Source organism: Erinaceus europaeus, chromosome X, assembly GCF_950295315.1.
Source record: "Erinaceus europaeus chromosome X, mEriEur2.1, whole genome shotgun sequence".
In the NCBI taxonomy this organism is placed as follows: domain Eukaryota; kingdom Metazoa; phylum Chordata; class Mammalia; order Eulipotyphla; family Erinaceidae; genus Erinaceus; species Erinaceus europaeus.
In genome coordinates, this window is record NC_080185.1 from 117,463,765 (window position 1) to 117,481,716 (window position 17,952).

Genomic DNA, 17,952 nt, shown 5'->3' on the forward strand with positions numbered 1-17,952 from the left:
AAATGGGAATGCCTGCTACTCCATTCTTTCAATGTTATCAAACCTAAGTGAGATCAGGGCATGACATCACTAGCTGGGCTTCTTAAAATAGTGCCCCTTCCACCAGGAATATATTTTGTAGAGAGTATATGTTCCTGTTAAAGTGGTCATATTCCAGGGGCTTTTGAATGTGTTCTAAGTCTTAGATTTGTTCTGCCTTAAGGATGAAACTGTTCCACTCTTTCAGAGCCATGAACAAATTAGAAACAGAATTCTGTAGCCAGACCCAGTGTCATTTAATGGCATGTGTTTTGTTCTCAGGGCAACTTCAAAAATGTATCCGCAGTCTCCAAAGAATTCAAAGCCTCCATACCTGGCATCTCCCGTGAAGTACCGCTATACCCTCTTTCCAAGCCAAGAAACACCCAAGAAGAAAGCAGAAAAAGAAAAAAGCAACAAGGAAAGGGAAGGTGCTGTGGGTCAGCAAACGGCTGGCCCACATGGTGACGAAGCCTTTGAGAAGCACATGGTGGACAAGCATGTCACTGAGAAGCCCATGGCAGACAAGCATGTCACTGAGAAGCCCGTGGCAGACAAGATCGTACCAGAGAAGCCCGTGGCAGACAAGATCGTCCCAGAGAAGCCCGTGGCAGACAAGCATGTCACTGAGAAGCCCGTGGCAGACAAGATCGTCCCGGAGAAGCCTGTGGCAGACAATATCACCCCTGAGAAGCATGTGGCAGACAAGCATGTCACTGAGAAGCCCGTGGCAGACAAGCATGTCACTGAGGAGCCCGTGGCAGACAAGATCGCCCCTGAGAAGCATGTGGCAGATAAGCATGTCACTGAGAAGCCCGTGGCAGACAAGATCACCCCTGAGAAGCATGTGGCAGACAAGCATGTCACTGAGAAGCACGTGGCAGACAAGATCACCCCTGAGAAGCATGTGGCAGACAAGCATGTCACTGAGGAGCCCGTGGCAGACAAGATTGCCCCTGAGAAGCACGTGGCAGACAAGCATGTCACTGAGAAGCCTGTGGCAGACAAGCATGTCACTGAGGAGACCATGGCAGACAAGATTGCCCCTGAGAAGCCTGTGGCAGACAAGCATGTCACTGAGAAACCTGTGGCAGACAAGATCGCCCCTGAGAAGCATGTGGCAGGCAAGCATGTCACTGCGAAGCATGCAACCACGGGAGGAAAGACAGAGAACAGTGGAGGTAGAGCTTCTAGTCAGTGCTGCCTGGGCATGGTTCTTTCTCTGACCCAGACCAAATAGGGGTATTATGTTTGGGGGACACAGAAAGCTCCCTTAGACAGCTTCACACTGCTTTTTTCAAACTCATTCATTGATCTTAATACTTGTGTTTAATTTCCTAGGGGAGGAGATTTAGGGGCTGACTCACTCTTGGCCATGGAAGCATGGAAAAGTTGGAGTCTGCACTCCCCCAGAGAGGGTCTTCCTTTAGTTCTTTAAGCTTTGGTGGCAGATGCAGTGAGTCCCCCAGATGGGTGCAGTTGTGTAGGCTACTGTGGGACTGATGAGTGACCCTGTCTGTTTTTCACCTGCTTTCCACTGCCCCGCCATGAAATGCAAGTTCTCTTGCTCAGGGGTAGTCCCAGCACCATTTCCTATTGCCCTCTGTGGCTGGGGCTTCCACTTAGCTGCCAGCTCAGCTTGGTGGCTGCTTACTTATCCCCTCATCTTCTCTTCTGACACAACCTCAGGGAAGCTCCCAGCAGGCACCACTGATGCTGAAGAGGCTTCAAAGATCCTGGCTGAAAAGAGACAACAGGCCCGACTGCAGAAGGAACAGCAGGAGCGGCTGGAAAAGGAAGAAAGGGACAGGTATGGGCATTCTCGGGGCTTTTGTGTATTCTCATGTAAAAGACTATGGTGGGAAGGGTAGTTGCCCTTTCTACAGTTTTGGTATTGAATAAGCCTGATCCTGGGGTATGGGTGCGCTTGGCAGGTGTTCAGGAGATCACACCTACTAATGCCATTATCACGAATGGAACCTTGCTCCTTCAGGTACCTGTAAGCTAAGGGTGCCTGGAGCTAAGTGTTACTGGTAACTCCTGCTCCTCTGGGACTCCAGATCCACTTAGGCCTTGTATTGTGCACAAGGGGGTTTGAACTGGGTTTACAGAATGAGGTTCTGTCTAAAAGACAGTTCCAGATGAGATGTCCTGTTTCTACTTCTCAAATTGTATTTTTTCCTCTAAATCCTTCTAACTGATGCCTCAAGTGGAAAAGAGGGTGAGCAGAGCCCTGTGGATGAATGAAAGCCAGCCTGAATGACTGAACAGCATGGTACAAGGACTGCACCCAGAAGCACAATAGAGCATATTGTGACAGTGGTCCCCAAACTGTGGAGTGTGTCATATTCCTCCAGGGAATGTGGTAAAAGTTCACAGCTCCAGTTCCTGTCCTGTTCAATAAGTCACCAGTATTTGAGAATCTCTGTGTCTCCAGTACCTAGCCATGTGGTCAGGCTGCACACAGTCTGCCTTTTCTGATCACTGTTCAGAGAGATGTGCATGTTCAAGAGCAAGGTAGATTGTATCATTAAATTGTTAAAGGAAGCTTTTAGGATAATCACAGAACACAGTCCAGTCCTGTATAGAGAGTTAAAGTGAGGGGCCGGTTAGTGGCGCACCTGGTTGAGTGCACATGTTATAATGCGCAAGGAACCAGGTTCAAGCCCCCAGTCCCCACCTTCAGGGGGAAGGCTTCACAAATGGTGAAGCAGGTCTGCAGGTGTCTGTCTGGCTCCTCCCTCTATCTCCCCCTTCTTCTCAACTTCTGGCTGTCTCTATCCAATAAATAAGTAAAGAAAATTAAAAAAAAAATAAGGGCAGGGGTAGATAGTATAATAGTAATGCAAAGAGACTGTCATGCCTGAGGCTTTAAAATCTCAGGTTCAATCCCCTGCACCACCGTAAGCTAGAGATGAGCAGTGCTCTGGTAGAAAAGAAAAAGGAAGGAAGTAAAGAAAGAAGGAAGGAAAGGAAGGAAGGAGGAAAGAAAGAAAGAAAGAAAACAGAAGAAGAAAAGTTAGATTTTTTTTTAAGTTAAAAAAATGAAAAGAAAGTAACCAGAAGTAAGCCAGTTTCAGCACTTCAAGACTGGCATTGAATTTAGAGTTATAAATAGTGGAATGTTCTTGATTCTTAAGTGACCTTGACAAGTATTTTGTGGTCTCTGATTATAGGTATTTATATTTATATGTAAAGACACAGATTGGTAAGTCTGGCTGGTCCCTTCAAATTCCTGACTGATTAGTTTTCTACCTCAAGCTCCTGCCAATAGTGATAGATCTTTTCCTCAAGTGGTGTATTGGGACCAGCTTGTCTCAGGACACATAAAAAGAAGCCACAAGAAATGCAGATGCAGACTTTTGGGTTGACAGGCCCTGGTAACTGTGGACCCTGAGCAGATGAGTTGTATGATTGTGGCTGTGTGTTTGGGATGGTGAAGTTCTTTGTAAGCTTCCAGCTACTTTCCTTCACATGTCATTCACAGCCTAGCTCCTGAAACAAGTGGTTGTACTCCCTGTCTGTTTTTTCATTTCACTCAGTCTTCAAACCTCACACTCATTATTCTTCCTAAGTGTCAGACCCCTACTCCATTTCTTTGCTGATTTTGACCTGGCAGAATTTAACCTCACTTCTCTAGCCTCCTCCTCTTGCTCTCTTCTTTCCACTATCATCCCTCCATGTGTGGCTTCCAACCCTCAGTTCTTGGCCAGTTCCACCTGCTAAGCACTCCCCAGGCAGTAGTGTCCCCCCACCCCACCCCCTGTGCTGCCAGCCTCCTCCTTGTTGCTAGTTTCCCCTGTTCCCCAAGATGGGGGCTCACATTACCCATGACTGTTCCACACTGAGCATTTGGTATGCTAAAAGCACTCTGCTCTCATTTCCGTTTCTGCTCTCATTTTTTCCTTGCCTTGCGTGGCCATCTGTTTCTGAAGCTAATTTTGTCTTGCTTTGTAAACCTTTAGTACTTTCTGGTGCAAAGAGGCACCAAATACCACATGTGTGTCCCGGTGCCTTCTGAGTCCATGTCTATGTCCTGGCCCCTCTCCAGGGCTATAGTGTCCAGTGCTAGAGAGAACTAAGTTCCACACACTCCTACCCCATTTCCCTGTTCCCAAGACCTGCTATTCTATTGACCAGAACAGCCTCTGTGCGTCATTGGTGTTAAATAAACATGTGAGAAAGGAAGAGAATGGAAGAAATTGTGCCTAGGAACTCTGCAGGCATGGGCTGGGAGATGGCTAACCCAGTAGAATGCACTTTCTCATGCACAGGGGCCAAGTTCAAGCCCTCAGTCACCACATGGTGACTCTCTGCCTCTTCCTCTCTTTTAACCACTATCTAAAACAAACAAAAGAGTCCTCCAGGAGCAGTGGGTCAGGCAAAGAACAAAGCCCCAGAATAACCCTGGTGACAAGAGGCTGGGGGAGTGAGAGAGAGAAAGAGTGAGAAAGAGACAGCACAGGGGACTAAAGAAGCATGGTGAAGGTGTGGAAAAGCAAGTGCTCTGTCTACAGTCTGTGGACCTGCTCAAGTAACAGAAATAGGCCAGTTCAAAGCTGATCCTTAACCTTGATTCTAAGGACTTAGGGGAATATAGCATCCAATAACAGATAATAGCAAGAGAGAAGGAATTGTTCTTAGAGAATAAAAGCTAGCCACTGTTATGGGGATCCATTCTGAGAAATGTGTCCTTAAGTGATTTCATCATGGGGAGTAGTTACACAGGTGTTGATGGTATACCAAGGCTACAGTATGGAGCCACCATATATGTCATATGTATGGTCTGTGACTGACCAAAAAGACATAAAGCCATAAAGACAAAAAGACATTGATTTATAGATATTACAAGTTTTTAGGTGGAGATCAGAAATGTCGAGTGGGGGGGCCAGGTGTTGGTGCACCTGGTTGAGTGAACATGTTACAAAGTGCAAGGACCCAGGTTCGAGCCCCTGGTCCCCATCTGCAAGAGGAAAACTTAGCGAGTGATGAAGCAGGGCTGCAGGAGTCACTCTCTCTCCCTTTCTATCACCCTCTTCCCTCTCAATTTCTGGCTGTCTCTACCTAATAAAGAAATATATTTTTAAAATTATCATTTAAAAATAATAAAGTTAAAAAAAAAGAATTAAAAGAAATGTCAAGTGACTTTCCAAGGAAGGGTCAGAACAGGTTGTGTCATAGCCAGAATGCAGCCTCGGTCTCAGTCCTGTGTCACATTACCAGTGAGAAGCACTGTGATTTGGGTATGATCACTTGAGGGTTTTTTGTTGTTGTTGTTGTTCATAGAGTCAGGAAGTGATACATAGGTGAGCAGGAAGAACATCAGCAATGTTAGAACAAGTACTTGGACTGCAGAATTTCCCCCTCACAGTATAAAGCTCTTTTTCATAGCATCACAAAGTATTCACCTGTAAGTGAAAAATGACTATATGCCATTTAATCTTCACACAAAGAGTCAAAGCTAGAGGAAATTGCAAAGATCGCCAAAATAAAAGGAAAGTAAGGTCTTTAATTTCTGTATAAAGTGGTAGGTTTTTGTTGCAACATTTTCTCAGTTTGCTGCTTGAACAATCATATATCAATTAGAACCCAACATGAACATTTTGAGCTCAGAGTTAACATAGTGGTGATTGTTGAAACACTCCTATGTGTTTTTTTTTTTTTTCAGTTTAATATATTTAATTGTTTAGTTTTTAAAGCCTTGTCATTAAGAACAATGAGGCTGTAGTTATCTATAAATTGACTGGGAGATACCTCTTTCTTCTTTACAATATGTTCACAAATCAATTTGTCACTAATCCTTGACAAATTTCAAGTGAACCCTGATTTTTTTTTTTTTTTTGCAAATATGGAACTGAACTGGGTTCCATGCCAGATGAGTTGTTTTCTTAAGGCACACTAATTTAAGAGCACACATCTGTGACTACATGTGTGTTGCACTCAGCCATCAGCACACAGTACTTTGGCAGTTAGCCTTTTGAGCATGCCATTGTCTGCTAACAACAGTTATGTTCTTAAAAGGCTGGAGAGAGAGGAATCAAAGAGAAAGGCTGAAGAAGAAAGACTCCATCTAGAAGAGAAGGCCCGTAAACAGGAAGAGGAAGAAAAGCAGAAGAAAGAGGAAGAGAAAATAAAAATGGAAGAAGAGTACAAGCAGAAGGCCAAGGAGCAACAGTTACTGAAAGAAGATCATGAAAAGGCAAAACAGGAGAAAGAAAACCAAGAAAAAGTCATGATTAAAAAACAGGTAAATGCTTAGTAAAGTAAGTAAGAAGATGAAAGGCAACTATTGAATGGCCTTGCTCAGTTGTGGAATATAGAGATTGAAGCACAAGGGTGGGGGGTAGATAGCATAACGGTTATGCAAAAAGACTCTCATGCCTGAGGTCTCCCCACACCACCATAAGCCAGGGTTGATCAGTGCTCTGGTATAAATAAATAAATAAATTGCGCTTAACCCGCTGCGCTACCGCCCAACTCCCAAATAAATTGAAACACATGAACTTGGAAAAGAGTAGCAAACCTCTCTAAGACTTTGAGAGACTTCTGGTGATTATCATGGGGGTGGGGGAGCACACAGGTTTATAATAGAAATATCACCCTGTTATAATCTAATAAAATCTTATAAATCGCCCCTGCCCTCCGTGTTCACTTTTATTGCCCATAATTCATATTTAATAACCAGTTTGCTTAGTTTAAGAAAAAACTTCAAGTAAATGTGAATTATTCAAATGTCACTACTTTTACCTAAGATTAGGAAAGTCTGTATGAAGATTCATACAGTATCTGCTTTTTTAAATTAGTGATTTAATTTAATTTTTATTTATAAAATGGAAATATTGACAAGACAATAGGATAAGAGGCATACATATCCACACAGTTCCCACCACCAGAGCTCCATATCCCATCCCCTCCCTTGATAGCTCCCTATTCTTTATCCTTCTGGGAGTATGGACCCAGGATCACTATGGGGTGCAGGAGGTGGAAGGTCTGGCTTCTGTAATTGCTTTCCTGCTGAACATGGACGTTGGCAGGTTGATCCATACTCCCAGCCTGTCTCTCTCTTTCCCTAGTGGGGCAGGGCTTTGGGGAGGCAGGGCTCCAGGACACATGGTAGGATATCATCACTTGTGCCCAGGCAAGTCAGGTTGGCATCATGGTGTCATCTAGAACCTGGTGGCTGAAAAAAAAGTTAAGATATAAAGCAGAACAAATTGTTGATTAACCATGAACCTAAAGGCAAGAATATTGCAGATGAAGACTTGGGGTCTCCGTTTTGAAAAAAGCTAGTAGGGCTATTTTAAATATATTCCAAGGGGTCCATGACTTTACTAGTTGCAAAAAGACTTTCAAACCTGAAGTTCCCAGGTGCCAGGTTAAATATTGCCCCACCGTAAGCCAGAGCTGAGAACTGTTCTGGTCTCTCTCTCTCTCTCTCTATTTCTCAGTGAAATAAAATAAAAATTTTAAGTGAAGATGGTAGTATTTTCTGTATGTCAGTTTGGCTTCCCCCTAAGGCTGACCCTGGGGTAAAAAATTGGGTACCAAATTATTTTGGGAGAAGATTCCAGAGTGCAAGTAGAGTACTGAGAGGAAAGCTGGTGTAAGTGTACTTAGGAGTGGGTGTTGGAACTACACCCATTGGGGCTTGCTGAGACTGCAGCATGCCTTAGAATTGTTCCCTGGAGGAGTGAGGACACGGGCAAATTGATCTACCAACTCCTGCCCTGGATTGAATGTCACGCCTTGGGAAATTAACTGCTGGCTACAAGCATAGTTTGTGGCCAGAGACTGCTCTCCGTTTGTAGGTGGCTTTCATGGTTCATCAAGTATGAGTGATATCCAAGCATGTAATTAAGTCAAGCCTATGCTTTGGTTTACCTGTTTTTCTCAGAAGGAAGCAGCAGAAGCAAAGGCACAGGAAGCAGCTAAACAGATGCGTCTAGAAAGAGAACAGATCATGCTGCAGATTGAGCAGGAGCGACTGGAGAGAAAGAAGGTAAGAGCTAAGGGATCAGGAGAACTTAGGGTGGGGGCAGGGGTATGTATCATAATTGTTGTACAAAGAGACTTTCATGCGTGAGACTCCAAAGTCCCAAGTTCAATCCCTTGCACCATCATAAGCCAGAGCTAAGCAGTGCTCTGGTTGGGTGGGTTCGGTCAAGTTCATTGTTCATACTATTCAGATCTTCTGTATATTTATTAGTGGTTTGTCTTCTATCACTTACTGAGAGAAGAGTGTTAAAAGCTCCACCAATGGGGTTTGTCCATTTCTCCTCCCTTTAGTTCTTTCAATTTTTGTTTTATACATTTTGAATTTTATTTTAGACTCCAGGGTTATCACTGGGGTTTGGTGCCTGCACTACAAATCCACTGCTCCTGAAGGCTATTTTTTCCATTTGTTATCCTTGTTGTTTATTGTTGTTGTTGTTGTTGGATAGGGCAGAGAGAAATCGAGAGAGGAGGGGAAGACAGAGAGGGGGAGAGAAAGATAGACACCTGCAGACCTGCTTCACTGCCTGTGAAGTGACCCTCCTGCAGGTGGGGAGCCAGGGGCTCAAACCAGGATCCTTACACTGTCCTTGCACTTAGTTTGAGCCATGTGCGCTTAACCCACTGCGCTACCGCCTGGCCCTTATTTTGAAGTTCTATGGTTGAGTGAATATTGTATTTCAAATCATTAAATTTTCCTGTTGAATTGGCCCCTTTGTTATTATGAAATATCTTTTTTTAATCTCTTGCAATACTTAAAGTCTTCTTATTGCAACATTTTATGCTTAGTATTTACATGAAAATTCTTTTATTTTGAAGCTGTTTGAGTCCTTATAAAAGTATCTCAGGATCCAGGTGATGGCGCACCTGGTTGAGCACATATGTTATAATGCACAAGGACCTGGGTTTGAGCCCCCGGTCCCCACCTGCAAGGGGAAAGCTTTGCGAGTGGTGAAGCAGGGCTGTGGGTATCTCTGTCTCCCTCTCTATCACCCCCTTCCCTCTCAATTTCTAGCTGTCTCTATTCAATAAATAAATAAAGATAATTAAAAAATAAAGAGAAAATATTGTTAATAAAAAAGTATCTCATAAATAGAATATAGTCAGGACTTGATGTTTTAATCCAGTATGACAATCTATGTCTTAGTGTTTAGTTCATTTACATGCAATGCAATAATAGATACAGTTGGGCTAAGAAGACTGATTATATTTTTTATCTTTTTATTGGAGGTTCATGGTTTACAGTAAGTACAGTTGTTGACATATGGGTAAAATTTCTCATCTCACCATGCATGATAGGTGTTTACAAAACACTCTCACCCCCAGCCTAGGTCCTTTTTCACCATCATGCTCCAGCAAAACCCCCCCCAATACCTCCTTTACCCACTCCTTCTCTTCCCTCCCCAGAGTCCTTTGCTTTGGTGCAATACACCAAATCCAGTCTACTTTATGTTTCCCCTTTCTGTTCTTGTTCCTTAAGTTCTGCCCGTAAATGAGATCATTCTGTATTCATTCCTTCTTTCTGGCTTATTTCACTTAACATGTTTTCTTCAAGCTCCATCTAAGATGAAGTGAGGAAGGTGACTTCATCATTCTTAATAGCAGAGTAGTATTCCACTGTGTATATACACCACAACTTTCGTAGCCACTCATCTATTGTTGGACACCTAGGTTGCTTCCAAGTATTGTGCCTAGAAGACTGATTATATAAGGACCAATTGTTATAGTGTTATAACTCCAGCCTGGGTTTGGTACTGCTGTAGGCCTAGAACCCAGAGACTGATCTCTAGCATCCTCTGCTGACCTGTACCTCAGCCTGGCTTCCCCTCTTCTTTAATTTTTTTTATGTGTGATTTAACATTGTGTTTTAAAATTATCAAATTCTCAGGTATGTTTTTATACCCACACATAATGCATGTAAGTCACCACAACTCCCACCAAGATTCTGGACAGACACCAAATCGAAGTGTTGTCCTGCCATTCATGGTGTTCTGTTTCTGTCTCTCTTGGTTTTATATGGTTCCAGGGATTGAGCCCAGGGACTCACACATGCAAGGCATGTGCTCTGCCATTGAGTAGCTCCGTGGCCCCTCAGCTTGACTTTGCGAGGGGTGATTCTTTTGAAAGGCAGGTGGTGATTTGTTGACTTTTAGTTAAGCTAAAGAGAGGAAGGAGAAACGTGGGCTCTAAATAGAACTTTAATTCTATATATTAATTCACCTTATGTACATGGCCTAGTTCATTGGGCAGACATGTACATTTGCACAATCCTCTGCTTACGTTTCCCTTTTATAATGTTTCTGAACCATTATTCCCCCAATAAAATGATTTGGGGAAAAAGCTGCATACAGCTCCAGCTATTTTTATATGAATTTAGTCTTTTAGTCCTCTTACCTGGTTCTCTTTGGTTTCCAGAGAATAAATGAAATCATGAAGAGAACAAGGAAGAGTGACGTATCTCCAGAAGTGAAGGTATGCTTTCAGAGCACCATATTTTTATTTAAAAAAATTATTATTCAATTATGCGAGAGAGAATGAGTGGCCAGAGCACCACTAAGCTCTGGAATAAGGTAGTCTGGAGCCTCTGGCATCCAAGTTGGCAGAGCATCATTTTAATAATGTCAGTACTGAGAAGGAAAGAATGGCAGAATACTTTCAGTGAAATTGTAATCTCAGAGAGTACTAGCCAGGAAAAAAAAATTGGTCTCTTCCTGATTTGTCCCTGGCTAGCTTGAGAACACTCTTTTGTGCCCATGCCTGACAGCAGAGAAGGGGATTTCAAGGATAGTAATAGAAAATTTCCTCAGAGAAAATGTATGGGGACTCTGAAAGGGACACAGTAGCCCGGGAATAAACAAGAGAATAGTGACATAGTTGTAAAGGAAACAGTTGATTTGTGATGAGCTCAGAAAATTCAAAGAATTACCATGGAACAGCAGATGATCCAACAAGGTTCCAAGTATCCTCTGATGCTTTTCAAGAGCACTTGTCTTTCTGTGTGAAATCAGCCTCCCTGCTTTTCATACACCTTCTCTTTGTTTGCAGAAGGATGACCCGAAAGTGGAGCTTCAACCTGCTATGTGTGTGGAAAATAAGACAGATCTACTTGTTCCCAGCAAAATAGGTGAGTGCAAGGCAGGCATGATTCTGTGTTCTTCCATTTAGCAGGTAAAGGGTTAAGGCACTTCCTGCAGAGAACTTCATTTAAGTTCTAAGGACCTTATTGCTGGAGGGACCTGAAGCTTCCCTCCCCTGGTGGAGTCTCCATCATGTTCTTCAGTTACTCTAGTAATTTCAGCCTAGATTGGGAACCACCCTGTCTGCTAACCTTTGATGCTTTCCAGAAAGTGAACTGTTAGCCACATTTTACCAAGAAGTGTTCTAGTGTGGCTTCTCCTGTCATCCAGTTCTCCCTATCATATATATTTCAGACTCCTTGAGTTGAATATTTGACTGCAGCCAGGGCCGAGTGGTAGCATACCAGGCTAAGCACACATAGTACAAAACACAAGGACCTGCACAAGGATCCTGGAGCGAGCCCTGTCTGTAAGGGAGTCGCTTCACAAGTGGCAAAGCAGGTCTGCAGGTGTCTATCTTTCTCTCCCCTTCTCTGTCTTCCCCTCTCCTCTCAGTTTCTCTCTGTCCCATCCTATAAAAAATGGGGAAGGGGGAAATGTCCTCCAGGAGGAGTGGATTCACAGTGCCAGCACCCAGCCCCAGCAATAACCCTGGAGGCAAAAAGAAAAGAAAAAACAAAACATGAATATATATATGACTGCAGCCCAAGTCACAAAAGGCATATTTCAGGGTCTTTCTTGGATTTCTCCTTTGCCTAGTGTCTCAAGAAGATGTCCCACAGAACTTGCAGGCCTGTACAACACATAAAACCAAGGGGGTCATGAGCCCTGCAGACACTGGTAATGTTGTTTCTTTCCTCTTCCTCTGGGTGGAGCTGATTACATGGGCTGAGTTTGTTTTCTTTTTTTTTTTATTTTTTAAAATATGTATTTATTTTCACTTTTGTTGCCCTTGTTTTTTATTGTTGCTGTAGTTATTATTGTTGTTGTTATTGATGTTGTTAGATAGGACAGAGAGAAATGGAGAGAGGAGGGGAAGACAGAGAGGGGGAGAGAAAGATAGACACCTGCAGACCTGCTTCACTGTCTGTGAAGCGACTCCCCTGCAGGTGGGGAGCCGGGGGCTCGAACCGGGAGATGGGGTGCTTTTCATGAAAGATACTGTGTTGTAGTTAAAACAGAGTTAAATTAATTACCTTGATGAATTTATTTCTCCTGTTATTTCATTGTCTTGGAAATTTCCTCATTAACCAAATGACTTTGTTTGTTTGCAACCAGAAATCTATGGATTAAGCACCTGCCAGGAAGTTAATGTCAGAGGCAAAGCTGCCCCAGAAACTTTGCCCCAAGACATTTTCTCGAACGTGCTTAAGCCAGTAGGGGGAATTGCTCATCTGGATCCCCTTGATGGGAAATCAAACAGTTTGGATGATTCAACGGAAGATGTTCAATCTATGGATGTTAGGTATGTCAGCCTCATCTCTTTCCCAAATACTTCCTAGTTAATCTATTCAGTTTTCTTTTACACCCAAACCTGCTAAAGTAGGTGTGGTTGCCATTCAGAATAGCTTATCAGTGATTTAATATTTCCAGGTCACATTCCTTAGAAGCAGAGCCTGAGACAGGGATTTCAGGGCATGGGAGCTGTGGGGATAGAGCTCTTTGATGAAAGGGGTGAGGAGGAGCCAGGGTAGCAGCTGCTGGGAGGCCAGGGGAAGTAGCTAAGCGAGAATGTGGTCTCATGATCCCACATATGCTATGGAAGATGGGTTTCCACTGAGGTTGAACTCGTTGAGATGAGGGAAGGGGCCTTTATCCACTGTACCCATAAGTCACTGACCACAGGCCACCAGGATTGGGGTGTGGCTGTAATGTCTGTGAACACAGGACTCCCATCAGCCAAGGACATTTGTCTGGAGAAAGCATGACAACCTCTGAACCCTTGGCAGCAGGGATAGGTGCTCCCACAGGCAAAGGGGACCCAAGTGCTGTACCAGCATGGCCACTCTGTCCTGTATCTTGTGCCTTTTATCTCATGTTCAAGTAAATTTGTTACTGGAGACTTGAAACAGGAACAGGTTTGTTTTTAAATCCTAAAAACTTAAGGAAATCTTAAATTGATGTATTTGTGGAGAATTCAGTTAGCATGGTGCCAGGGCAGAGCAGTTGGGGTGAGGGCAGCTGAGTCTAAAAGGTATGATACTGTTTTACAGAGCTTACTTAACTTTTCCTTGTCTGTGAATTCTCAGCTCAATCTGGGTTTAGAGGCTATGGAGCAGTGTCTTTCTTAGGGCTCTGTGTTTGAAAATGGCCTACTTCGTGTACCTGACCCTGAGCCAGATGGGTGAAAAGCCAGGAACCAGCAGGTTCATTACCAGAAATGGATAGCAGGACCTCTTCAGTCCTTGCCTGATTCTCCCCTGACACCGTCCATCATCATGGCAGGCTTCCTCGTCCTGGTGCTTCTGAAAGTTCAACATATTTCTTCCCCTCCCACATGTTAATCCAACTGTGCTGTGGCTCTCTGTCTCTCTGAGGGAGGAAGTAGCAACATATGACCCCAGCCAGGGTTCTAGAAAGTGAAGGGTCGTGTGTGTGTGTGTGTGTGTGTGTGTGTGTGTCCTTTGCCCTGTGGCTACATCTGCCTTTAGAGAGAACTGACTCCCAGAGGCTACACTCAGGCTTGTGGTGGCATTCCTTATCAACATGCTCTGGCCAACTGATGAGGAAACGGAGGTGGACCAAGATGGAGATGGAGCAGTGTGTCTACTAATGTGGCAGTTTGCCCAGGCTGCAGCCCTGGAAGTGCTGTTACGTCAACTATTGTTCTTTATCACTTCATATATGAGGCAGACTGATCCCCTGAACTGCTGTTCAACTGGTTTTTCTAGGTTCTTCTATAAGATCTTATCAAGGAACCTCACAGAAGTCTTTCTCTAGATGTTCTCACATGGCTGACATCAGTGAAACTTCCAGAGAGAGACAGAGAGGAGAGAAACAGGGCATGCTGAGCAGAGTCTGGTTAAAGATGGTTGCGGGAGATGTTTGCCTTGCTGGTGACCAAGCAGATATGAGACCTTTGGTACAGTGGCCCCAACCACAGGCTCCCCAGCATAATCACATCACCTCACAGGAGTAATTATGGGGGCTGGTGGGCATGGGTACTGAGGCCAAAGGATCAAAGGCAGCTGAGCACTAAGTACCTTGGTGCTTAGCCCACTTTTAACTTTGAGTGTAGATATTTTGTTTGGGTCTTCTATTTCAGAGTTCCTGGAAGTGTGACTTTTCTATAATCAAATACTAGTGCCTACAGTCCTTATTTTCTTTCTTCGTGTGAACTTGGCATTCATAATCCTGCTCGGTCCATTTCCCTTACTCTCATCACAGGGATCTTGTGTCTACTATTGTCTACAATTTGAACTAACTTGGATTTGTGGTGTATTATCCACAAGCTCTAGCTCTAAACCTGTCTTCTCTAGAAAAGTAGAATAACAGAATATAAGTAGAATTAATAGATATGTCTATCTCTTTCTCTCCCTTTCTCTTTTTCCCTCTCTCCTTCTCTTTCTTCTCTCCCTCCTCTACCCTAGTCCTGCTTCAAAAGAAGAGCTTATCTCTATCCCAGAATTTTCCCCAGTAAGTGAAATGATTCCTGGGGTATCTCTGGATCAAAATGGAACTGGTAATGCCCGAGCACTTCAAGATCTCTTAGATTTCACTGGCCCCCTCATGTTCCCCAAGAAATCCAGTGAAAATCTCAGCCTGGATGACTGTAACAAAAACCTGATCGAAGGATTTAACAGTCCTGGCCAAGAAAATGCTTTCAACACCTTCTGTTGACAAATACAACATCTCTTTAATGAAAGGTACAGTGCTTTAATAGTTTAAGTCTGTAACACTCCAACTGGGGTTTGTGGAGCTAGCATAACCCAAACTTGGCCTATTGAATGGTCAAGTTTATTGGAAAAAGGCAAATATAAATATATTGTGCTCTGTACTCCAACACACACAAGAATTAAGAAGGGTTTCAAGTATCCTTCTCTGGGGATCTTCAGCATTATACCCAGCCATGCCCACCAGTCTGCTTGGTCTTTGTGGGTGGCTAGTTTGAGAAGCTCTGGCTAAGGCTTCAACCAGCCTTCCTAAGTAGCACCTTTTTCAGAGAAGGTCAGAGTACCTTTATAGTGTTACTAGGTGGTGGTAGAAAAGTGAACCCCCTCTCCCCCCACGCTTAGTGACTTTCCTGCACTTGATCTAGAATCCTTTGTATACTTTAATGAGTGTTGGGCTAAATAACTTGCTGTTCTGGGTTCTCTCAAAGAAGTTCTGGCTTTTTATCTGAGAGAGTGAGGGTGAAAAGGACTTAAGTTTGTATCCTGAAGCCGCCACCCCTCCCCAACCCTTACCTTTGGCCTTTAATCTTGCCAAACTGCTTCTAGAAACTCTTCACATTTGAGTAAGTTCTGCAGGTTATGAATACTCTGCATTTATGTGCACTTAGCTGTGCATATCTCACCTTTGATTTTCAATTTGGGTCTGTTTTTTGTTTGCTTTAGATAAAGAGAAGCAGTGAGGTAGAGAGAGGGAGACTACAACACCAAAGTTTCTGCCAGTGCAGTGGGGGCTGGGCTCGAACCTGGGTCACACACATGGCAAAGCAACTCACTATTCAAGACTATTTTGCCAGCCCTGGTTTTGGATGATGAAAACATAATTAAAATCTATGATCAAATTTTTTTATTTAATAATTCCTTTTTTCCCCTCCCATTTTTATATTCTTAAAAATGCCTTTATGTTTCCAGGTTTCTCTCACTTTATTTTTTATGATACTCCATTCCTATAGCAGAACTTCAATACTAGGTTTGATTTAGTCTAATCTTACTATTTGTCAAATGAGGAGTCAGATTGGAGAGGCCACATGGTGAGGCCTATGTTTCCTATACTTGTTTCGGTCTGACCTCAGCTAGTGCCTGGGCACAATGCATTAGAATTCTCATCTTTTGCCTCTTGTGAAAGTAAATGTGACACTTTCACACAGAAAAGAGACTGATTTGAAAGGGCCAGGCAATGGCGCACCTGGTTAAGTGCTCACATCACAGTACACAAGGACCCAGGTTCAAGCCCCTGGTCCCCACCTGCAGTGGGAAAGCTTCATGAGTGGTGAAGCAGTGCTACAGCTGTCTCTCTGTCTCTCTCTTTCTCCATTTCCCCCCTCCCCACCCAATTTCTCTCTGTCTATAAATAAAAACATTTAAAAAATAATGATTGATGGTTAACTTTTAGAACAAATTATACTCCTGGTTTGAAAAAAACAGCCGCATTCTTAGACACTTAGAAAAAAAAAATCAATAAAAGGATTTTCCTGAGCCTATTTCCCTGAGAGTTATATGACTTATTTATTAAGAGGTTCGTTTTGTGGCTAGTATACCTTGGAACCTTCCAGTTATTTGATCTCATTATTCAGTAAGAACCAAACAGTCGGGGAGTCGGGCTGTAGCGCAGCGGGTTAAGCGCAGGTGGCGCAAAGCACAAGGACCGGCATAAGGATCCCGGTTCGAACCCCGGCTCCCCACCTGCAGGGGAGGCGCTTCACAGGCGGTGAAGCAGGTCTGCAGGTGTCTATCTTTCTCTCCTCCTCTCTGTCTTCCCCTCCTCTCTCCATTTCTCTCTGTCCTATCCAACAACAACGACAACAACAATAATAACTACAACAATAAAACAACAAGGGCAACAAAAGGGAATAAATTTAAAAAAAAAAAAAAAAGAACCAAACAGTCCACAAAATTTGGTGTACTCATGGCTCCTCCTATTTGTTTTCTATATCTCTAAAAAAAAAAAAAAAGAAGAAGTACAAGACCCCTGTTTATTTATAAAAATAAAAAAATAATCTTGGTTAATTTTTTTCATACCTGTCATGAGAGTTGAGAAGTTGTACCCATATGTCAGCAACTGAACTGTAAAACCACCATCCCCCCCATTTTTTTCTCACACTGTTTATGTATTTTCTTTTACTCTGTGGTCTAGTTCTCAAATTCTTCTCAGCCACAGGTTCCTCCACTGCTGGACATTGGGAAAGGCATTGGGTTTTTTCTTTTTACAGTGGCTGGGGGCAGCACTGACATTTGAGAAACAAAGTGTGGGCTTTTAGACACCCTGCAGGTTTTAGGACTGTCAACATCAGGGAAATTTGAACAGCGTTGAACTGAATAGAATGTTGAGGTGCTTCTGCTGAGAGGTACTGTATGAACCAGAAGGTAGGAATGTTCACTAGAAGAACAGACACTACCAACTGTATCTGCTTCAGTCTCTTCCTTGCTCTCACATGGCTTTCTTTTTGAATTGATGCAGGAGTTGTCTGGAGAACCCCTGAAACTGCTGGTAATTGATCTTCCGCCGGCTATCAGAAGAAGCTTCTGTCGTCTTAACCACTGGATTCAAAATTATTAGCTCGAAATGTAACTGTATTCTTAGTGTAGTAGGTCAGACATTGGCCACTCTTGGTTAGAAACCTGGAAACCTCAACCTTGTTGGGCTTTAGCGAAGTTTCATGTTCTGATTCTATATATGAGCTTCAGCTGCTGAAAAGGCGCTTCTTGTCCTGCTGTTATCATAGTGAGCTTTCGAATTAACCCAGGTGATTCCAGCCCCCAGAGTTGAAGCACATAAGCATTTAGATGTCTTTTTCTTATAAATACTCCAGACATTCACTCTGATTCTACGTCAAAATATACTGGACTTAGGTTGCTTAACACCCTATCTTTGTTTAGAAGGAGAAGGAGTTCTGGAAGGTTCCCCCTCTCCAGGGTTTCTCTGTTGGAAATTACTGTCCAGAAGCCGTCTTATTATTATTATTATTATTATTATT

At 43.3% G+C, this 17,952-nt stretch overlaps 1 protein-coding gene across 10 annotated transcripts in view; it reads left to right on the forward strand.

Moving 5' to 3' along the window:
- MAP7D2 (MAP7 domain containing 2) overlaps window positions 1-17,726 on the forward strand; it is a 96,428-nt gene extending 78,702 nt beyond the window's left edge. For 8 of the 10 annotated variants that reach the window (XM_060182909.1, XM_060182910.1, XM_060182911.1 and 5 more), the window contains 10 exons: window positions 301-1,199; window positions 1,708-1,828; window positions 6,040-6,265; window positions 7,913-8,017; window positions 10,426-10,482; window positions 11,056-11,134; window positions 11,847-11,927; window positions 12,366-12,552; window positions 14,678-14,953; window positions 17,436-17,726. In XM_060182909.1, coding sequence (XP_060038892.1) covers window positions 301-1,199; window positions 1,708-1,828; window positions 6,040-6,265; window positions 7,913-8,017; window positions 10,426-10,482; window positions 11,056-11,134; window positions 11,847-11,927; window positions 12,366-12,552; window positions 14,678-14,927 — 2,005 coding nt within the window. In that variant the 3' untranslated portion in view covers window positions 14,928-14,953; window positions 17,436-17,726. The remainder of the gene's footprint in view (window positions 1-300; window positions 1,200-1,707; window positions 1,829-6,039; window positions 6,266-7,912; window positions 8,018-10,425; window positions 10,483-11,055; window positions 11,135-11,846; window positions 11,928-12,365; window positions 12,553-14,677; window positions 14,954-17,435) is intronic. The other 2 variants (XM_060182917.1, XM_060182918.1) reach the window with 1 other exon arrangement.
- The last annotated feature ends 226 nt before the right edge of the window (window positions 17,727-17,952 follow it).